At 44.8% G+C, this 23,661-nt stretch overlaps 1 protein-coding gene across 1 annotated transcript in view; it reads left to right on the top strand.

The window, feature by feature from the left end:
- The window catches only part of LOC310775940 (scavenger receptor cysteine-rich domain-containing protein DMBT1-like), a 65,149-nt gene that overhangs the window by 16,929 nt on the left and 24,559 nt on the right, over positions 1-23,661 (top strand). The window contains exons 14-34 of the mRNA XM_083636063.1: positions 1,031-1,189; positions 1,638-1,811; positions 2,013-2,171; positions 2,616-2,744; positions 5,477-5,635; positions 6,084-6,257; positions 6,459-6,617; positions 7,062-7,190; positions 9,924-10,082; positions 10,531-10,719; positions 10,924-11,082; positions 11,521-11,649; positions 14,384-14,542; positions 14,991-15,179; positions 15,384-15,542; positions 15,987-16,115; positions 18,849-19,007; positions 19,456-19,644; positions 19,849-20,007; positions 20,452-20,580; positions 23,315-23,473. Coding sequence (XP_083492189.1) covers positions 1,031-1,189; positions 1,638-1,811; positions 2,013-2,171; positions 2,616-2,744; positions 5,477-5,635; positions 6,084-6,257; positions 6,459-6,617; positions 7,062-7,190; positions 9,924-10,082; positions 10,531-10,719; positions 10,924-11,082; positions 11,521-11,649; positions 14,384-14,542; positions 14,991-15,179; positions 15,384-15,542; positions 15,987-16,115; positions 18,849-19,007; positions 19,456-19,644; positions 19,849-20,007; positions 20,452-20,580; positions 23,315-23,473 — 3,309 coding nt within the window. The remainder of the gene's footprint in view (positions 1-1,030; positions 1,190-1,637; positions 1,812-2,012; positions 2,172-2,615; positions 2,745-5,476; positions 5,636-6,083; positions 6,258-6,458; positions 6,618-7,061; positions 7,191-9,923; positions 10,083-10,530; positions 10,720-10,923; positions 11,083-11,520; positions 11,650-14,383; positions 14,543-14,990; positions 15,180-15,383; positions 15,543-15,986; positions 16,116-18,848; positions 19,008-19,455; positions 19,645-19,848; positions 20,008-20,451; positions 20,581-23,314; positions 23,474-23,661) is intronic.

Below are 23,661 nucleotides of genomic sequence, written 5' to 3'. Positions count from 1 at the left end.
TCCTGGAGTCCAAGTCGATGTTTGAGCCAAATTGGAAGAAATTACGTCAAGGCGTTCCTGAGATATCGCGTTAAAGAGCTTGGAAATGGGGTTTGTGTGGTCACAGTGAGCTTGAACTTTGACCTTTAACCAACATAATCTAATCAGTTCATCCTTGAGTACAAGTGGAGGTTTGAGGCAAATTTGATGACATTTCATCAAAGGCGTTCCTGAGATATCGTGTTAACGAGTATGAAAGGAGTGGTCGTGAGGTCAGAGTGACCTTGAACTTTGACCTTTGACTACCAAAATCTAATCAGTTCATCCTTGTGTCCAACTTGACATTTGAGCCAAATTGGAAGAAATTCCGTTAAGGCATTCCTGCTATATCACATAAACGAACTTGGGAATGACGTTCGTGAGGTCATAGTGACCTTGAACTTTGACTTTTGACCACCAAAATCTAATCAGTTCATCCTTGAGTCCAAGTAGAAATTTGACGCAAATTTGATGAAATTCCGTCAAGACGTTCAATAGATATCGTGTTGACGAACTTGGGAGTGGCGTTCATGAGGTCACAGTGACCTTGACCTTTGTTGACCTTTTATGACCAAACTCTAATCAGTTCATCCTTGAGTCCAAGTCGACGTTTGCGGCAAATTTGATGAAATTCCGTCAAGGCGTTCCTCAGATATTGCGTTAACGGACATTGGACAGACGTACGGACAAGCCGAATCCATAATGCCTCCGGCCTGGCTATCGCTGGTGGAGGCATAGAAATCTGGCTCTGTCAGGAGGAGGGTGCTCTTTACACTTCGTGAAAGTTTCAGCCCGATCGCACGTAAAACACCATTGATTATCAAATTTGATGCCTTTACTAGTGGTGACTTTACAGACCATCTAACCCTGAGTTTGAGATTAACTGTAACCCAGACACTGAATGTCTACCTAGGGACTATCAAAATAAAGACACTCTTTGCACCAGAAACTGAAAGTAAAAAAATGGAAGTTTCGGTGACTAGGACCTTTTAACAGTTGTAACTTTCCACAGTGCGGCTCATTGGATCGAGCTCTCGTGGGCGAGTGGAGGTGATGCTCAACGGGGCCTGGGGCACCGTGTGTGATGACGGGTTCGACACTACGGACGGCACAGTGGTCTGCAGGATGCTGGGATTTCAGACCGCCACCTCAGTCTTCACTGAGGGAGGAGGTAGGAACACCAAACTCTGTTGTCATCCTGCCATCCAATAACATCCCCCATATCTACTCAGTGCGTTTACATGCACACAATAAACAGATGACTGAGAATAATCAGATAACTGGTGATACTCTGATTTCCACATTTACATGCACTTAGTAAATAGCGGGAAATCACCTCAAAGTGTGTGAATGGACATTGACTGCAATGAATAAAGCTGATGATTCAGCAGAAACCTAGGTGTGTTTATCGGTTTTCTCATGAATTGATAACAGCCTTCATCTAGTAAAGGATGCTGTTTACATGACCACTTGATAACAAGGTAACTAGAGATCCGATAATAAGCGGTTTATTAGTGTACATGTACACTTGGACTTTCCCTTTCCTGCCATTAACAATATAAGCTGTCCATATGAGAGCTGAGGCCATGTTTGATTCTAACATCGCTATCCTTTTTTAGGGTCTGGCAACATCTGGCTGGATGACCTTGGCTGCACCGGCAGTGAGTCAAGTATCTTTAACTGCTCGCACATCACAAGTCACAACTGTGGGCACCACGAGGACGTCGGGGTGGAGTGTGCACATACACCTGCTCCAACTACACCTGCTGCTACTACACCTGCTGCCACTTCAGGTGAACTTTATTCACACATTTGTTTTATTTCTTCGGCTTTCAGACCAGGTTACAAATTTTAACGAGAATATGATTTCAATGAAACAATAAACTATAGCAGTTAAAGGCACTATGGAATTTTTTTTAGCCTACTAGATGTCGCGGTAGAACAGCAGCATCGGACATTAACAAATCCAGTCTATGGCATGTCTTCCAACGCAGTGCGGCTCATCGGATCGAGCTCTCGTGGGCGAGTGGAGGTGATGCTCAACGGGGCCTGGGGCACCGTGTGTGATGACGGGTTCGACACTACGGACGGCACGGTGGTCTGCAGGATGCTGGGATTTCAGACCGCCACCTCAGTCTTCACTGAAGGAGGAGGTAGGAACACCAAACTCTGTTGTCATCCTGCCATCCAATAACATCCCCCATATCTACTCAGTGCGTTTACATGCACAGAATAAACAGATGACTGAGAATAATCAGATAACTGGTGATAATCTGATTTCCACGTTTACATGCACTTATTAAATAGTGGGAATTCACCTCAAAGTGTGTGAATGCACATTGACTGCAATGAATAAAGCTGATGATTCAGCAGAAACCTAGGTGTGTTTATCGGTTTTCTCATAAATTGATAACAGCCTTTATATAGTAAAGGATGCTGTTTACATGACCACTTGATAACAAGGTAACTAGAGATCCGATAATAAGCGGTTTATTAGTGTACATGTACACTTGGACTTTCCCTTTCCTCCCATTAACAATATAAGCTGTCCATATGAGAGCTGAGGCCATGTTTGATTCATCGCTGTCCTTTTATAGGGTCTGGCAACATCTGGCTGGATGACCTTGGCTGCACCGGCAGTGAGTCAAGTATCTTTGACTGCTCGTACATCACAAGTCACAACTGTGGGCACCATGAGGACGTCGGGGTGGAGTGCGCACCTCCAGGTACAGTACACCTGCTGCAACTACACCTGCTGCCACTACAACTTCAGGTGAACTTTGAGACATTTGTTTTATTTCTTCAGGCTCTCAGACCAGGTTACACATTTTAACGAGAATTTTATGATCTGAATGAACCATTGAACTTTAGCAGTTAAAGACAGTAGGCTATGCATTATTTTTGCCCACTAGATGTCGCAGTAGAGCAGCAGCATCAGTCTATGGCACTTCTTCCAACTATCGTATTCCCTTGCATCGCTCTCTCCCAGCTGTCTGATGTGTGTGCACTAGACAGGCTGTGCCAATATGATCGTGCTGGACACTATGCAGAGCGAACCACATCCGCCAACCACATAAAAAAAAGCCACCACATGGTCCCACAGCATAACAGCTGATCAGAAAATATCTGTTTCACGGCCACTTAGCCACGTGCTCCCTTTTTTACCACGTGTGCAGCCTGCTCAGCACAAGGTCAGAAACCCCCAAAACAAAGGCGTTTGGGGTGTTTTAAGGTGAGTCAGGCATTCAGTCAGCAATGGATAACGGTGATGATGTGTCATCAGTGATGATGTCTACAGTGATGATGTCAACAGTGCCAAACTTGGGCTGTTGAAATATGTAGTTTCCTCTAATGGGCTTGAGTTGCATGAGGTCACCTAGTTGCTACATGACGCACGTGGGCCTGGGCCGAAGTTGCCCTTGTTCATTCACATTCACAGCTCGCTCCACAACTGCTTGCAAGCCTCACATAGTCACTCTCTGTCCATCTATGTGTGAGTGGTGGAGGCTGTGCAGCAATACCCATGCAGTGTATCACCTTAATGTTGCCTTCTCTGCACGCCCAACCCGTAAGGACTGTGTGCTGCAGGCTGGCCAGCACAGTCAGCGCGTCTCGTAAAATGCGTTGAAAATACCCCACCAACATGTACAAAAATCTGAGTATATAAGTGTTTGTTGTAGTACAGACAAATAAGAGGCGCAATCGGATTTGTGAAATACGCATTTTGAAGAAATGGCAGCTGCAGGTCTCTCCCCTGACTTTTCCTCACCTCTGCACGCTCAACCCGTATGGACAGTGTGCTGCAGGCTGCACATCCACACAGACACTTCTCATTCTTATTACTACTGACATAATCACTGATGACATCATCACTGAACTCCTCAGCCAGGAAGGATGACATCATATGACATCACACCATTAGGTAATTAGGGCAATTACCGAATAAAACTAGAACAACTGCACCGCAGATACAGTATATGCCTAAGCCAACAAGTGAGCAGTAGACATCCATGTCTGTCCAGAGCTTGACGTTTTTAAACCAAATGTGAAGAAATTCCATCGAGGTGTTACTGAGGTGGGGGTGGGGTCACAGTGACCTTGATCTTTGACCACCAAAATGTTATCAATTCATCCTCGAGTCCAAGTGGACGTTTGAGGCAAATTAGATGAAATTTTGTCAAGGCGTTCCAGAGATATCATGTTAACGAACATGAAACAAGCAGTCATGATGTCACATTGACCTTGAAGTTTGACCACCAAAATCTAATCAGTTCATCCTTGAGTCCAAGTGGAGATTTGAGGCAAATTCTAAGAAATTCTCCATCAAGGCGTTCCTGAGATATCGCATTAACGAGCTTGAAAATGGCGTTTGTGAGGTCACAGTGACCATAACCTTTGTCCTTTGACCAGCAAAATCGAATCACTTTGTCCTGGAGTCCAAGTCGATGTTTGAGCCAAATTGGAAGAAATTACGTCAAGGCGTTCCTGAGATATCGCGTTAAAGAGCTTGGAAATGGGGTTTGTGTGGTCACAGTGAGCTTGAACTTTGACCTTTAACCAACATAATCTAATCAGTTCATCCTTGAGTACAAGTGGAGGTTTGAGGCAAATTTGATGACATTTCATCAAAGGCGTTCCTGAGATATCGTGTTAACGAGTATGAAAGGAGTGGTCGTGAGGTCAGAGTGACCTTGAACTTTGACCTTTGACTACCAAAATCTAATCAGTTCATCCTTGTGTCCAACTTGACATTTGAGCCAAATTGGAAGAAATTCCGTTAAGGCATTCCTGCTATATCACATAAACGAACTTGGGAATGACGTTCGTGAGGTCATAGTGACCTTGAACTTTGACTTTTGACCACCAAAATCTAATCAGTTCATCCTTGAGTCCAAGTAGAAATTTGACGCAAATTTGATGAAATTCCGTCAAGACGTTCAATAGATATCGTGTTGACGAACTTGGGAGTGGCGTTCATGAGGTCACAGTGACCTTGACCTTTGTTGACCTTTTATGACCAAACTCTAATCAGTTCATCCTTGAGTCCAAGTCGACGTTTGCGGCAAATTTGATGAAATTCCGTCAAGGCGTTCCTCAGATATTGCGTTAACGGACATTGGACAGACGTACGGACAAGCCGAATCCATAATGCCTCCGGCCTGGCTATCGCTGGTGGAGGCATAGAAATCTGGCTCTGTCAGCAGGAGGGTGCTCTTTACACTTCGTGAAAGTTTCAGCCCGATCGCACGTAAAACACCATTGATTATCAAATTTGATGCCTTTACTAGTGGTGACTTTACAGACCATCTAACCCTGAGTTTGAGATTAACTGTAACCCAGACACTGAATGTCTACCTAGGGACTATCAAAATAAAGACACTCTTTGCACCAGAAACTGAAAGTAAAAAAATGGAAGTTTCGGTGACTAGGACCTTTTAACAGTTGTAACTTTCCACAGTGCGGCTCATTGGATCGAGCTCTCGTGGGCGAGTGGAGGTGATGCTCAACGGGGCCTGGGGCACCGTGTGTGATGACGGGTTCGACACTACGGACGGCACAGTGGTCTGCAGGATGCTGGGATTTCAGACCGCCACCTCAGTCTTCACTGAGGGAGGAGGTAGGAACACCAAACTCTGTTGTCATCCTGCCATCCAATAACATCCCCCATATCTACTCAGTGCGTTTACATGCACACAATAAACAGATGACTGAGAATAATCAGATAACTGGTGATACTCTGATTTCCACATTTACATGCACTTAGTAAATAGCGGGAAATCACCTCAAAGTGTGTGAATGGACATTGACTGCAATGAATAAAGCTGATGATTCAGCAGAAACCTAGGTGTGTTTATCGGTTTTCTCATGAATTGATAACAGCCTTCATCTAGTAAAGGATGCTGTTTACATGACCACTTGATAACAAGGTAACTAGAGATCCGATAATAAGCGGTTTATTAGTGTACATGTACACTTGGACTTTCCCTTTCCTGCCATTAACAATATAAGCTGTCCATATGAGAGCTGAGGCCATGTTTGATTCTAACATCGCTATCCTTTTTTAGGGTCTGGCAACATCTGGCTGGATGACCTTGGCTGCACCGGCAGTGAGTCAAGTATCTTTAACTGCTCGCACATCACAAGTCACAACTGTGGGCACCACGAGGACGTCGGGGTGGAGTGTGCACATACACCTGCTCCAACTACACCTGCTGCTACTACACCTGCTGCCACTTCAGGTGAACTTTATTCACACATTTGTTTTATTTCTTCGGCTTTCAGACCAGGTTACAAATTTTAACGAGAATATGATTTCAATGAAACAATAAACTATAGCAGTTAAAGGCACTATGGAATTTTTTTTAGCCTACTAGATGTCGCGGTAGAACAGCAGCATCGGACATTAACAAATCCAGTCTATGGCATGTCTTCCAACGCAGTGCGGCTCATCGGATCGAGCTCTCGTGGGCGAGTGGAGGTGATGCTCAACGGGGCCTGGGGCACCGTGTGTGATGACGGGTTCGACACTACGGACGGCACGGTGGTCTGCAGGATGCTGGGATTTCAGACCGCCACCTCAGTCTTCACTGAAGGAGGAGGTAGGAACACCAAACTCTGTTGTCATCCTGCCATCCAATAACATCCCCCATATCTACTCAGTGCGTTTACATGCACAGAATAAACAGATGACTGAGAATAATCAGATAACTGGTGATAATCTGATTTCCACGTTTACATGCACTTATTAAATAGTGGGAATTCACCTCAAAGTGTGTGAATGCACATTGACTGCAATGAATAAAGCTGATGATTCAGCAGAAACCTAGGTGTGTTTATCGGTTTTCTCATAAATTGATAACAGCCTTTATATAGTAAAGGATGCTGTTTACATGACCACTTGATAACAAGGTAACTAGAGATCCGATAATAAGCGGTTTATTAGTGTACATGTACACTTGGACTTTCCCTTTCCTCCCATTAACAATATAAGCTGTCCATATGAGAGCTGAGGCCATGTTTGATTCATCGCTGTCCTTTTATAGGGTCTGGCAACATCTGGCTGGATGACCTTGGCTGCACCGGCAGTGAGTCAAGTATCTTTGACTGCTCGTACATCACAAGTCACAACTGTGGGCACCATGAGGACGTCGGGGTGGAGTGCGCACCTCCAGGTACAGTACACCTGCTGCAACTACACCTGCTGCCACTACAACTTCAGGTGAACTTTGAGACATTTGTTTTATTTCTTCAGGCTCTCAGACCAGGTTACACATTTTAACGAGAATTTTATGATCTGAATGAACCATTGAACTTTAGCAGTTAAAGACAGTAGGCTATGCATTATTTTTGCCCACTAGATGTCGCAGTAGAGCAGCAGCATCAGTCTATGGCACTTCTTCCAACTATCGTATTCCCTTGCATCGCTCTCTCCCAGCTGTCTGATGTGTGTGCACTAGACAGGCTGTGCCAATATGATCGTGCTGGACACTATGCAGAGCGAACCACATCCGCCAACCACATAAAAAAAAAGCCACCACATGGTCCCACAGCATAACAGCTGATCAGAAAATATCTGTTTCACGGCCACTTAGCCACGTGCTCCCTTTTTTACCACGTGTGCAGCCTGCTCAGCACAAGGTCAGAAACCCCCAAAACAAAGGCGTTTGGGGTGTTTTAAGGTGAGTCAGGCATTCAGTCAGCAATGGATAACGGTGATGATGTGTCATCAGTGATGATGTCTACAGTGATGATGTCAACAGTGCCAAACTTGGGCTGTTGAAATATGTAGTTTCCTCTAATGGGCTTGAGTTGCATGAGGTCACCTAGTTGCTACATGACGCACGTGGGCCTGGGCCGAAGTTGCCCTTGTTCATTCACATTCACAGCTCGCTCCACAACTGCTTGCAAGCCTCACATAGTCACTCTCTGTCCATCTCTGTGTGAGTGGTGGAGGCTGTGCAGCAATACCCATGCAGTGTATCACCTTAATGTTGCCTTCTCTGCACGCCCAACCCGTAAGGACTGTGTGCTGCAGGCTGGCCAGCACAGTCAGCGCGTCTCGTAAAATGCGTTGAAAATACCCCACCAACATGTACAAAAATCTGAGTATATAAGTGTTTGTTGTAGTACAGACAAATAAGAGGCGCAATCGGATTTGTGAAATACGCATTTTGAAGAAATGGCAGCTGCAGGTCTCTCCCCTGACTTTTCCTCACCTCTGCACGCTCAACCCGTATGGACAGTGTGCTGCAGGCTGCACATCCACACAGACACTTCTCATTCTTATTACTACTGACATAATCACTGATGACATCATCACTGAACTCCTCAGCCAGGAAGGATGACATCATATGACATCACACCATTAGGTAATTAGGGCAATTACCGAATAAAACTAGAACAACTGCACCGCAGATACAGTATATGCCTAAGCCAACAAGTGAGCAGTAGACATCCATGTCTGTCCAGAGCTTGACGTTTTTAAACCAAATGTGAAGAAATTCCATCGAGGTGTTACTGAGGTGGGGGTGGGGTCACAGTGACCTTGATCTTTGACCACCAAAATGTTATCAATTCATCCTCGAGTCCAAGTGGACGTTTGAGGCAAATTAGATGAAATTTTGTCAAGGCGTTCCAGAGATATCATGTTAACGAACATGAAACAAGCAGTCATGATGTCACATTGACCTTGAAGTTTGACCACCAAAATCTAATCAGTTCATCCTTGAGTCCAAGTGGAGATTTGAGGCAAATTCTAAGAAATTCTCCATCAAGGCGTTCCTGAGATATCGCATTAACGAGCTTGAAAATGGCGTTTGTGAGGTCACAGTGACCATAACCTTTGTCCTTTGACCAGCAAAATCGAATCACTTTGTCCTGGAGTCCAAGTCGATGTTTGAGCCAAATTGGAAGAAATTACGTCAAGGCGTTCCTGAGATATCGCGTTAAAGAGCTTGGAAATGGGGTTTGTGTGGTCACAGTGAGCTTGAACTTTGACCTTTAACCAACATAATCTAATCAGTTCATCCTTGAGTACAAGTGGAGGTTTGAGGCAAATTTGATGACATTTCATCAAAGGCGTTCCTGAGATATCGTGTTAACGAGTATGAAAGGAGTGGTCGTGAGGTCAGAGTGACCTTGAACTTTGACCTTTGACTACCAAAATCTAATCAGTTCATCCTTGTGTCCAACTTGACATTTGAGCCAAATTGGAAGAAATTCCGTTAAGGCATTCCTGCTATATCACATAAACGAACTTGGGAATGACGTTCGTGAGGTCATAGTGACCTTGAACTTTGACTTTTGACCACCAAAATCTAATCAGTTCATCCTTGAGTCCAAGTAGAAATTTGACGCAAATTTGATGAAATTCCGTCAAGACGTTCAATAGATATCGTGTTGACGAACTTGGGAGTGGCGTTCATGAGGTCACAGTGACCTTGACCTTTGTTGACCTTTTATGACCAAACTCTAATCAGTTCATCCTTGAGTCCAAGTCGACGTTTGCGGCAAATTTGATGAAATTCCGTCAAGGCGTTCCTCAGATATTGCGTTAACGGACATTGGACAGACGTACGGACAAGCCGAATCCATAATGCCTCCGGCCTGGCTATCGCTGGTGGAGGCATAGAAATCTGGCTCTGTCAGGAGGAGGGTGCTCTTTACACTTCGTGAAAGTTTCAGCCCGATCGCACGTAAAACACCATTGATTATCAAATTTGATGCCTTTACTAGTGGTGACTTTACAGACCATCTAACCCTGAGTTTGAGATTAACTGTAACCCAGACACTGAATGTCTACCTAGGGACTATCAAAATAAAGACACTCTTTGCACCAGAAACTGAAAGTAAAAAAATGGAAGTTTCGGTGACTAGGACCTTTTAACAGTTGTAACTTTCCACAGTGCGGCTCATTGGATCGAGCTCTCGTGGGCGAGTGGAGGTGATGCTCAACGGGGCCTGGGGCACCGTGTGTGATGACGGGTTCGACACTACGGACGGCACAGTGGTCTGCAGGATGCTGGGATTTCAGACCGCCACCTCAGTCTTCACTGAGGGAGGAGGTAGGAACACCAAACTCTGTTGTCATCCTGCCATCCAATAACATCCCCCATATCTACTCAGTGCGTTTACATGCACACAATAAACAGATGACTGAGAATAATCAGATAACTGGTGATACTCTGATTTCCACATTTACATGCACTTAGTAAATAGCGGGAAATCACCTCAAAGTGTGTGAATGGACATTGACTGCAATGAATAAAGCTGATGATTCAGCAGAAACCTAGGTGTGTTTATCGGTTTTCTCATGAATTGATAACAGCCTTTATCTAGTAAAGGATGCTGTTTACATGACCACTTGATAACAAGGTAACTAGAGATCCGATAATAAGCGGTTTATTAGTGTACATGTACACTTGGACTTTCCCTTTCCTGCCATTAACAATATAAGCTGTCCATATGAGAGCTGAGGCCATGTTTGATTCTAACATCGCTATCCTTTTTTAGGGTCTGGCAACATCTGGCTGGATGACCTTGGCTGCACCGGCAGTGAGTCAAGTATCTTTAACTGCTCGCACATCACAAGTCACAACTGTGGGCACCACGAGGACGTCGGGGTGGAGTGTGCACATACACCTGCTCCAACTACACCTGCTGCTACTACACCTGCTGCTACTACACCTGCTGCCACTTCAGGTGAACTTTATTCACACATTTGTTTTATTTCTTCGGCTTTCAGACCAGGTTACAAATTTTAACGAGAATTTGATGATTTCAATGAAACAATAAACTATAGCAGTTAAAGGCACTATGGAATTTTTTTTAGCCTACTAGATGTCGCGGTAGAACAGCAGCATCGGACATTAACAAATCCAGTCTATGGCATGTCTTCCAACGCAGTGCGGCTCATCGGATCGAGCTCTCGTGGGCGAGTGGAGGTGATGCTCAACGGGGCCTGGGGCACCGTGTGTGATGACGGGTTCGACACTACGGACGGCACGGTGGTCTGCAGGATGCTGGGATTTCAGACCGCCACCTCAGTCTTCACTGAAGGAGGAGGTAGGAACACCAAACTCTGTTGTCATCCTGCCATCCAATAACATCCCCCATATCTACTCAGTGCGTTTACATGCACAGAATAAACAGATGACTGAGAATAATCAGATAACTGGTGATAATCTGATTTCCACGTTTACATGCACTTATTAAATAGTGGGAATTCACCTCAAAGTGTGTGAATTGACAGCAATGAATAAAGCTGATGATTCAGCAGAAACCTAGGTGTGTTTATCGGTTTTCTCATAAATTGATAACAGCCTTTATATAGTAAAGGATGCTGTTTACATGACCACTTGATAACAAGGTAACTAGAGATCCGATAATAAGCGGTTTATTAGTGTACATGTACACTTGGACTTTCCCTTTCCTCCCATTAACAATATAAGCTGTCCATATGAGAGCTGAGGCCATGTTTGATTCATCGCTGTCCTTTTATAGGGTCTGGCAACATCTGGCTGGATGACCTTGGCTGCACCGGCAGTGAGTCAAGTATCTTTGACTGCTCGTACATCACAAGTCACAACTGTGGGCACCATGAGGACGTCGGGGTGGAGTGCGCACCTCCAGGTACAGTACACCTGCTGCAACTACACCTGCTGCCACTACAACTTCAGGTGAACTTTGAGACATTTGTTTTATTTCTTCAGGCTCTCAGACCAGGTTACACATTTTAACGAGAATTTTATGATCTGAATGAACCATTGAACTTTAGCAGTTAAAGACAGTAGGCTATGCATTATTTTTGCCCACTAGATGTCGCAGTAGAGCAGCAGCATCAGTCTATGGCACTTCTTCCAACTATCGTATTCCCTTGCATCGCTCTCTCCCAGCTGTCTGATGTGTGTGCACTAGACAGGCTGTGCCAATATGATCGTGCTGGACACTATGTAGAGCGAACCACATCCGACCGACCACATAAAAAAAAAGCCACCACATGGTCCCACAGCATAACAGCTGATCAGAAAATATCTGTTTCACGGCCACTTAGCCACGTGCTCCCTTTTTTACCACGTGTGCAGCCTGCTCAGCACAAGGTCAGAAACCCCCAAAACAAAGGCGTTTGGGGTGTTTTAAGGTGAGTCAGGCATTCAGTCAGCAATGGATAACGGTGATGATGTGTCATCAGTGATGATGTCTACAGTGATGATGTCAACAGTGCCAAACTTGGGCTGTTGACAGATGTAGTTTCCTCTAATGGGCTTGAGTTGCATGAGGTCACCTAGTTGCTACATGACGCACGTGGGCCTGGGCCGAAGTTGCCCTTGTTCATTCACATTCACAGCTCGCTCCACAACTGCTTGCAAGCCTCACATAGTCACTCTCTGTCCATCTCTGTGTGAGTGGTGGAGGCTGTGCAGCAATACCCATGCAGTGTATCACCTTAATGTTGCCTTCTCTGCACGCCCAACCCGTAAGGACTGTGTGCTGCAGGCTGGCCAGCACAGTCAGCGCGTCTCGTAAAATGCGTTGAAAATACCCCACCAACATGTACAAAAATCTGAGTATATAAGTGTTTGTTGTAGTACAGACAAATAAGAGGCGCAATCGGATTTGTGAAATACGCATTTTGAAGAAATGGCAGCTGCAGGTCTCTCCCCTGACTTTTCCTCACCTCTGCACGCTCAACCCGTATGGACAGTGTGCTGCAGGCTGCACATCCACACAGACACTTCTCATTCTTATTACTACTGACATAATCACTGATGACATCATCACTGAACTCCTCAGCCAGGAAGGATGACATCATATGACATCACACCATTAGGTAATTAGGGCAATTACCGAATAAAACTAGAACAACTGCACCGCAGATACAGTATATGCCTAAGCCAACAAGTGAGCAGTAGACATCCATGTCTGTCCAGAGCTTGACGTTTTTAAACCAAATGTGAAGAAATTCCATCGAGGTGTTACTGAGGTGGGGGTGGGGTCACAGTGACCTTGATCTTTGACCACCAAAATGTTATCAATTCATCCTCGAGTCCAAGTGGACGTTTGAGGCAAATTAGATGAAATTTTGTCAAGGCGTTCCAGAGATATCATGTTAACGAACATGAAACAAGCAGTCATGATGTCACATTGACCTTGAAGTTTGACCACCAAAATCTAATCAGTTCATCCTTGAGTCCAAGTGGAGATTTGAGGCAAATTCTAAGAAATTCTCCATCAAGGCGTTCCTGAGATATCGCATTAACGAGCTTGAAAATGGCGTTTGTGAGGTCACAGTGACCATAACCTTTGTCCTTTGACCAGCAAAATCGAATCACTTTGTCCTGGAGTCCAAGTCGATGTTTGAGCCAAATTGGAAGAAATTACGTCAAGGCGTTCCTGAGATATCGCGTTAAAGAGCTTGGAAATGGGGTTTGTGTGGTCACAGTGAGCTTGAACTTTGACCTTTAACCAACATAATCTAATCAGTTCATCCTTGAGTACAAGTGGAGGTTTGAGGCAAATTTGATGACATTTCATCAAAGGCGTTCCTGAGATATCGTGTTAACGAGTATGAAAGGAGTGGTCGTGAGGTCAGAGTGACCTTGAACTTTGACCTTTGACTACCAAAATCTAATCAGTTCATCCTTGTGTCCAACTTGACATTTGAGCCAAATTGGAAGAAATTCCGTTAAGGCATTCCTGCTATATCACATAAACGAACTTGGGAATGACGTTCGTGAGGTCATAGTGACCTTGAACTTTGACTTTTGACCACCAAAATCTAATCAGTTCATCCTTGAGTCCAAGTAGAAATTTGACGCAAATTTGATGAAATTCCGTCAAGACGTTCAATAGATATCGTGTTGACGAACTTGGGAGTGGCGTTCATGAGGTCACAGTGACCTTGACCTTTGTTGACCTTTTATGACCAAACTCTAATCAGTTCATCCTTGAGTCCAAGTCGACGTTTGCGGCAAATTTGATGAAATTCCGTCAAGGCGTTCCTCAGATATTGCGTTAACGGACATTGGACAGACGTACGGACAAGCCGAATCCATAATGCCTCCGGCCTGGCTATCGCTGGTGGAGGCATAGAAATCTGGCTCTGTCAGGAGGAGGGTGCTCTTTACACTTCGTGAAAGTTTCAGCCCGATCGCACGTAAAACACCATTGATTATCAAATTTGATGCCTTTACTAGTGGTGACTTTACAGACCATCTAACCCTGAGTTTGAGATTAACTGTAACCCAGACACTGAATGTCTACCTAGGGACTATCAAAATAAAGACACTCTTTGCACCAGAAACTGAAAGTAAAAAAATGGAAGTTTCGGTGACTAGGACCTTTTAACAGTTGTAACTTTCCACAGTGCGGCTCATTGGATCGAGCTCTCGTGGGCGAGTGGAGGTGATGCTCAACGGGGCCTGGGGCACCGTGTGTGATGACGGGTTCGACAGTACGGACGGCACAGTGGTCTGCAGGATGCTGGGATTTCAGACCGCCACCTCAGTCTTCACTGAGGGAGGAGGTAGGAACACCAAACTCTGTTGTCATCCTGCCATCCAATAACATCCCCCATATCTACTCAGTGCGTTTACATGCACACAATAAACAGATGACTGAGAATAATCAGATAACTGGTGATACTCTGATTTCCACATTTACATGCACTTAGTAAATAGCGGGAAATCACCTCAAAGTGTGTGAATGGACATTGACTGCAATGAATAAAGCTGATGATTCAGCAGAAACCTAGGTGTGTTTATCGGTTTTCTCATGAATTGATAACAGCCTTCATCTAGTAAAGGATGCTGTTTACATGACCACTTGATAACAAGGTAACTAGAGATCCGATAATAAGCGGTTTATTAGTGTACATGTACACTTGGACTTTCCCTTTCCTGCCATTAACAATATAAGCTGTCCATATGAGAGCTGAGGCCATGTTTGATTCTAACATCGCTATCCTTTTTTAGGGTCTGGCAACATCTGGCTGGATGACCTTGGCTGCACCGGCAGTGAGTCAAGTATCTTTAACTGCTCGCACATCACAAGTCACAACTGTGGGCACCACGAGGACGTCGGGGTGGAGTGTGCACATACACCTGCTCCAACTACACCTGCTGCTACTACACCTGCTGCTACTACACCTGCTGCCACTTCAGGTGAACTTTATTCACACATTTGTTTTATTTCTTCGGCTTTCAGACCAGGTTACAAATTTTAACGAGAATTTGATGATTTCAATGAAACAATAAACTATAGCAGTTAAAGGCACTATGGAATTTTTTTTAGCCTACTAGATGTCGCGGTAGAACAGCAGCATCGGACATTAACAAATCCAGTCTATGGCATGTCTTCCAACGCAGTGCGGCTCATCGGATCGAGCTCTCGTGGGCGAGTGGAGGTGATGCTCAACGGGGCCTGGGGCACCGTGTGTGATGACGGGTTCGACACTACGGACGGCACGGTGGTCTGCAGGATGCTGGGATTTCAGACCGCCACCTCAGTCTTCACTGAAGGAGGAGGTAGGAACACCAAACTCTGTTGTCATCCTGCCATCCAATAACATCCCCCATATCTACTCAGTGCGTTTACATGCACAGAATAAACAGATGACTGAGAATAATCAGATAACTGGTGATAATCTGATTTCCACGTTTACATGCACTTATTAAATAGTGGGAATTCACCTCAAAGTGTGTGAATGCACATTGACTGCAATGAATAAAGCTGATGATTCAGCAGAAACCTAGGTGTGTTTATCGGTTTTCTCATAAATTGATAACAGCCTTTATATAGTAAAGGATGCTGTTTACATGACCACTTGATAACAAGGTAACTAGAGATCCGATAATAAGCGGTTTATTAGTGTACATGTACACTTGGACTTTCCCTTTCCTCCCATTAACAATATAAGCTGTCCATATGAGAGCTGAGGCCATGTTTGATTCATCGCTGTCCTTTTATAGGGTCTGGCAACATCTGGCTGGATGACCTTGGCTGCACCGGCAGTGAGTCAAGTATCTTTGACTGCTCGTACATCACAAGTCACAACTGTGGGCACCATGAGGACGTCGGGGTGGAGTGCGCACCTCCAGGTACAGTACACCTGCTGCAACTACACCTGCTGCCACTACAACTTCAGGTGAACTTTGAGACATTTGTTTTATTTCTTCAGGCTCTCAGACCAGGTTACACATTTTAACGAGAATTTTATGATCTGAATGAACCATTGAACTTTAGCAGTTAAAGACAGTAGGCTATGCATTATTTTTGCCCACTAGATGTCGCAGTAGAGCAGCAGCATCAGTCTATGGCACTTCTTCCAACTATCGTATTCCCTTGCATCGCTCTCTCCCAGCTGTCTGATGTGTGTGCACTAGACAGGCTGTGCCAATATGATCGTGCTGGACACTATGCAGAGCGAACCACATCCGCCAACCACATAAAAAAAAAGCCACCACATGGTCCCACAGCATAACAGCTGATCAGAAAATATCTGTTTCACGGCCACTTAGCCACGTGCTCCCTTTTTTACCACGTGTGCAGCCTGCTCAGCACAAGGTCAGAAACCCCCAAAACAAAGGCGTTTGGGGTGTTTTAAGGTGAGTCAGGCATTCAGTCAGCAATGGATAACGGTGATGATGTGTCATCAGTGATGATGTCTACAGTGATGATGTCAACAGTGCCAAACTTGGGCTGTTGAAATATGTAGTTTCCTCTAATGGGCTTGAGTTGCATGAGGTCACCTAGTTGCTACATGACGCACGTGGGCCTGGGCCGAAGTTGCCCTTGTTCATTCACATTCACAGCTCGCTCCACAACTGCTTGCAAGCCTCACATAGTCACTCTCTGTCCATCTCTGTGTGAGTGGTGGAGGCTGTGCAGCAATACCCATGCAGTGTATCACCTTAATGTTGCCTTCTCTGCACGCCCAACCCGTAAGGACTGTGTGCTGCAGGCTGGCCAGCACAGTCAGCGCGTCTCGTAAAATGCGTTGAAAATACCCCACCAACATGTACAAAAATCTGAGTATATAAGTGTTTGTTGTAGTACAGACAAATAAGAGGCGCAATCGGATTTGTGAAATACGCATTTTGAAGAAATGGCAGCTGCAGGTCTCTCCCCTGACTTTTCCTCACCTCTGCACGCTCAACCCGTATGGACAGTGTGCTGCAGGCTGCACATCCACACAGACACTTCTCATTCTTATTACTACTGACATAATCACTGATGACATCATCACTGAACTCCTCAGCCAGGAAGGATGACATCATATGACATCACACCATTAGGTAATTAGGGCAATTACCGAATAAAACTAGAACAACTGCACCGCAGATACAGTATATGCCTAAGCCAACAAGTGAGCAGTAGACATCCATGTCTGTCCAGAGCTTGACGTTTTTAAACCAAATGTGAAGAAATTCCATCGAGGTGTTACTGAGGTGGGGGTGGGGTCACAGTGACCTTGATCTTTGACCACCAAAATGTTATCAATTCATCCTCGAGTCCAAGTGGACGTTTGAGGCAAATTAGATGAAATTTTGTCAAGGCGTTCCAGAGATATCATGTTAACGAACATGAAACAAGCAGTCATGATGTCACATTGACCTTGAAGTTTGACCACCAAAATCTAATCAGTTCATCCTTGAGTCCAAGTGGAGATTTGAGGCAAATTCTAAGAAATTCTCCATCAAGGCGTTCCTGAGATATCGCATTAACGAGCTTGAAAATGGCGTTTGTGAGGTCACAGTGACCATAACCTTTGTCCTTTGACCAGCAAAATCGAATCACTTTGTCCTGGAGTCCAAGTCGATGTTTGAGCCAAATTGGAAGAAATTACGTCAAGGCGTTCCTGAGATATCGCGTTAAAGAGCTTGGAAATGGGGTTTGTGTGGTCACAGTGAGCTTGAACTTTGACCTTTAACCAACATAATCTAATCAGTTCATCCTTGAGTACAAGTGGAGGTTTGAGGCAAATTTGATGACATTTCATCAAAGGCGTTCCTGAGATATCGTGTTAACGAGTATGAAAGGAGTGGTCGTGAGGTCAGAGTGACCTTGAACTTTGACCTTTGACTACCAAAATCTAATCAGTTCATCCTTGTGTCCAACTTGACATTTGAGCCAAATTGGAAGAAATTCCGTTAAGGCATTCCTGCTATATCACATAAACGAACTTGGGAATGACGTTCGTGAGGTCATAGTGACCTTGAACTTTGACTTTTGACCACCAAAATCTAATCAGTTCATCCTTGAGTCCAAGTAGAAATTTGACGCAAATTTGATGAAATTCCGTCAAGACGTTCAATAGATATCGTGTTGACGAACTTGGGAGTGGCGTTCATGAGGTCACAGTGACCTTGACCTTTGTTGACCTTTTATGACCAAACTCTAATCAGTTCATCCTTGAGTCCAAGTCGACGTTTGCGGCAAATTTGATGAAATTCCGTCAAGGCGTTCCTCAGATATTGCGTTAACGGACATTGGACAGACGTACGGACAAGCCGAATCCATAATGCCTCCGGCCTGGCTATCGCTGGTGGAGGCATAGAAATCTGGCTCTGTCAGGAGGAGGGTGCTCTTTACACTTCGTGAAAGTTTCAGCCCGATCGCACGTAAAACACCATTGATTATCAAATTTGATGCCTTTACTAGTGGTGACTTTACAGACCATCTAACCCTGAGTTTGAGATTAACTGTAACCCAGACACTGAATGTCTACCTAGGGACTATCAAAATAAAGACACTCTTTGCACCAGAAACTGAAAGTAAAAAAATGGAAGTTTCGGTGACTAGGACCTTTTAACAGTTGTAACTTTCCACAGTGCGGCTCATTGGATCGAGCTCTCGTGGGCGAGTGGAGGTGATGCTCAACGGGGCCTGGGGCACCGTGTGTGATGACGGGTTCGACACTACGGACGGCACAGTGGTCTGCAGGATGCTGGGATTTCAGACCGCCACCTCAGTCTTCACTGAGGGAGGAGGTAGGAACACCAAACTCTGTTGTCATCCTGCCATCCAATAACATCCCCCATATCTACTCAGTGCGTTTACATGCACACAATAAACAGATGACTGAGAATAATCAGATAACTGGTGATACTCTGATTTCCACATTTACATGCACTTAGTAAATAGCGGGAAATCACCTCAAAGTGTGTGAATGGACATTGACTGCAATGAATAAAGCTGATGATTCAGCAGAAACCTAGGTGTGTTTATCGGTTTTCTCAAAAATTGATAACAGCCTTTATCTAGTAAAGGATGCTGTTTACATGACCACTTGATAACAAGGTAACTAGAGATCCGATAATAAGCGGTTTATTAGTGTACATGTACACTTGGACTTTCCCTTTCCTGCCATTAACAATATAAGCTGTCCATATGAGAGCTGAGGCCATGTTTGATTCTAACATCGCTATCCTTTTTTAGGGTCTGGCAACATCTGGCTGGATGACCTTGGCTGCACCGGCAGTGAGTCAAGTATCTTTAACTGCTCGCACATCACAAGTCACAACTGTGGGCACCACGAGGACGTCGGGGTGGAGTGTGCACATACACCTGCTCCAACTACACCTGCTGCTACTACACCTGCTGCTACTACACCTGCTGCCACTTCAGGTGAACTTTATTCACACATTTGTTTTATTTCTTCGGCTTTCAGACCAGGTTACAAATTTTAACGAGAATTTGATGATTTCAATGAAACAATAAACTATAGCAGTTAAAGGCACTATGGAATTTTTTTTAGCCTACTAGATGTCGCGGTAGAACAGCAGCATCGGACATTAACAAATCCAGTCTATGGCATGTCTTCCAACGCAGTGCGGCTCATCGGATCGAGCTCTCGTGGGCGAGTGGAGGTGATGCTCAACGGGGCCTGGGGCACCGTGTGTGATGACGGGTTCGACACTACGGACGGCACGGTGGTCTGCAGGATGCTGGGATTTCAGACCGCCACCTCAGTCTTCACTGAAGGAGGAGGTAGGAACACCAAACTCTGTTGTCATCCTGCCATCCAATAACATCCCCCATATCTACTCAGTGCGTTTACATGCACAGAATAAACAGATGACTGAGAATAATCAGATAACTGGTGATAATCTGATTTCCACGTTTACATGCACTTATTAAATAGTGGGAATTCACCTCAAAGTGTGTGAATGCACATTGACTGCAATGAATAAAGCTGATGATTCAGCAGAAACCTAGGTGTGTTTATCGGTTTTCTCATAAATTGATAACAGCCTTTATATAGTAAAGGATGCTGTTTACATGACCACTTGATAACAAGGTAACTAGAGATCCGATAATAAGCGGTTTATTAGTGTACATGTACACTTGGACTTTCCCTTTCCTCCCATTAACAATATAAGCTGTCCATATGAGAGCTGAGGCCATGTTTGATTCATCGCTGTCCTTTTATAGGGTCTGGCAACATCTGGCTGGATGACCTTGGCTGCACCGGCAGTGAGTCAAGTATCTTTGACTGCTCGTACATCACAAGTCACAACTGTGGGCACCATGAGGACGTCGGGGTGGAGTGCGCACCTCCAGGTACAGTACACCTGCTGCAACTACACCTGCTGCCACTACAACTTCAGGTGAACTTTGAGACATTTGTTTTATTTCTTCAGGCTCTCAGACCAGGTTACACATTTTAACGAGAATTTTATGATCTGAATGAACCATTGAACTTTAGCAGTTAAAGACAGTAGGCTATGCATTATTTTTGCCCACTAGATGTCGCAGTAGAGCAGCAGCATCAGTCTATGGCACTTCTTCCAACTATCGTATTCCCTTGCATCGCTCTCTCCCAGCTGTCTGATGTGTGTGCACTAGACAGGCTGTGCCAATATGATCGTGCTGGACACTATGCAGAGCGAACCACATCCGACCGACCACATAAAAAAAAGCCACCACATGGTCCCACAGCATAACAGCTGATCAGAAAATATCTGTTTCACGGCCACTTAGCCACGTGCTCCCTTTTTTACCACGTGTGCAGCCTGCTCAGCACAAGGTCAGAAACCTCCAAAACAAAGGCGTTTGGGGTGTTTTAAGGTGAGTCAGGCATTCAGTCAGCAATGGATAACGGTGATGATGTGTCATCAGTGATGATGTCTACAGTGATGATGTCAACAGTGCCAAACTTGGGCTGTTGAAAGATGTAGTTTCCTCTAATGGGCTTGAGTTGCATGAGGTCACCTAGTTGCTACATGACGCACGTGGGCCTGGGCCGAAGTTGCCCTTGTTCATTCACATTCACAGCTCGCTCCACAACTGCTTGCAAGCCTCACATAGTCACTCTCTGTCCATCTCTGTGTGAGTGGTGGAGGCTGTGCAGCAATACCCATGCAGTGTATCACCTTAATGTTGCCTTCTCTGCACGCCCAACCCGTAAGGACTGTGTGCTGCAGGCTGGCCAGCACAGTCAGCGCGTCTCGTAAAATGCGTTGAAAATACCCCACCAACATGTACAAAAATCTGAGTATATAAGTGTTTGTTGTAGTACAGACAAATAAGAGGCGCAATCGGATTTGTGAAATACGCATTTTGAAGAAATGGCAGCTGCAGGTCTCTCCCCTGACTTTTCCTCACCTCTGCACGCTCAACCCGTATGGACAGTGTGCTGCAGGCTGCACATCCACACAGACACTTCTCATTCTTATTACTACTGACATAATCACTGATGACATCATCACTGAACTCCTCAGCCAGGAAGGATGACATCATATGACATCACACCATTAGGTAATTAGGGCAATTACCGAATAAAACTAGAACAACTGCACCGCAGATACAGTATATGCCTAAGCCAACAAGTGAGCAGTAGACATCCATGTCTGTCCAGAGCTTGACGTTTTTAAACCAAATGTGAAGAAATTCCATCGAGGTGTTACTGAGGTGGGGGTGGGGTCACAGTGACCTTGATCTTTGACCACCAAAATGTTATCAATTCATCCTCGAGTCCAAGTGGACGTTTGAGGCAAATTAGATGAAATTTTGTCAAGGCGTTCCAGAGATATCATGTTAACGAACATGAAACAAGCAGTCATGATGTCACATTGACCTTGAAGTTTGACCACCAAAATCTAATCAGTTCATCCTTGAGTCCAAGTGGAGATTTGAGGCAAATTCTAAGAAATTCTCCATCAAGGCGTTCCTGAGATATCGCATTAACGAGCTTGAAAATGGCGTTTGTGAGGTCACAGTGACCATAACCTTTGTCCTTTGACCAGCAAAATCGAATCACTTTGTCCTGGAGTCCAAGTCGATGTTTGAGCCAAATTGGAAGAAATTACGTCAAGGCGTTCCTGAGATATCGCGTTAAAGAGCTTGGAAATGGGGTTTGTGTGGTCACAGTGAGCTTGAACTTTGACCTTTAACCAACATAATCTAATCAGTTCATCCTTGAGTACAAGTGGAGGTTTGAGGCAAATTTGATGACATTTCATCAAAGGCGTTCCTGAGATATCGTGTTAACGAGTATGAAAGGAGTGGTCGTGAGGTCAGAGTGACCTTGAACTTTGACCTTTGACTACCAAAATCTAATCAGTTCATCCTTGTGTCCAACTTGACATTTGAGCCAAATTGGAAGAAATTCCGTTAAGGCATTCCTGCTATATCACATAAACGAACTTGGGAATGACGTTCGTGAGGTCATAGTGACCTTGAACTTTGACTTTTGACCACCAAAATCTAATCAGTTCATCCTTGAGTCCAAGTAGAAATTTGACGCAAATTTGATGAAATTCCGTCAAGACGTTCAATAGATATCGTGTTGACGAACTTGGGAGTGGCGTTCATGAGGTCACAGTGACCTTGACCTTTGTTGACCTTTTATGACCAAACTCTAATCAGTTCATCCTTGAGTCCAAGTCGACGTTTGCGGCAAATTTGATGAAATCCCGTCAAGGCGTTCCTCAGATATTGCGTTAACGGACATTGGACAGACGTACGGACAAGCCGAATCCATAATGCCTCCGGCCTGGCTATCGCTGGTGGAGGTATAGAAATCTGGCTCTGTCAGGAGGAGGGTGCTCTTTACACTTCGTGAAAGTTTCAGCCCGATCGCACGTAAAACACCATTGATTATCAAATTTGATGCCTTTACTAGTGGTGACTTTACAGACCATCTAACCCTGAGTTTGAGATTAACTGTAACCCAGACACTGAATGTCTACCTAGGGACTATCAAAAATAAAGACACTCTTTGCACCAGAAACTGAAAGTAAAAAAATTGAAGTTTCGGTGACTAGGACCTTTTAACAGTTGTAACTTTCCACAGTGCGGCTCATTGGATCGAGCTCTCGTGGGCGAGTGGAGGTGATGCTCAACGGGGCCTGGGGCACCGTGTGTGATGACGGGTTCGACACTACGGACGGCACAGTGGTCTGCAGGATGCTGGGATTTCAGACCGCCACCTCAGTCTTCACTGAGGGAGGAGGTAGGAACACCAAACTCTGTTGTCATCCTGCCATCCAATAACATCCCCCATATCTACTCAGTGCGTTTACATGCACACAATAAACAGATGACTGAGAATAATCAGATAACTGGTGATACTCTGATTTCCACATTTACATGCACTTAGTAAATAGCGGGAAATCACCTCAAAGTGTGTGAATGGACATT

The sequence above is a fragment of the Poromitra crassiceps genome (genome assembly GCF_964638095.1).
Source record: "Poromitra crassiceps genome assembly, chromosome: 4".
NCBI classification, from domain to species: domain Eukaryota; kingdom Metazoa; phylum Chordata; class Actinopteri; order Beryciformes; family Melamphaidae; genus Poromitra; species Poromitra crassiceps.
This window is presented reverse-complemented; position numbering and strand designations above follow the sequence as displayed.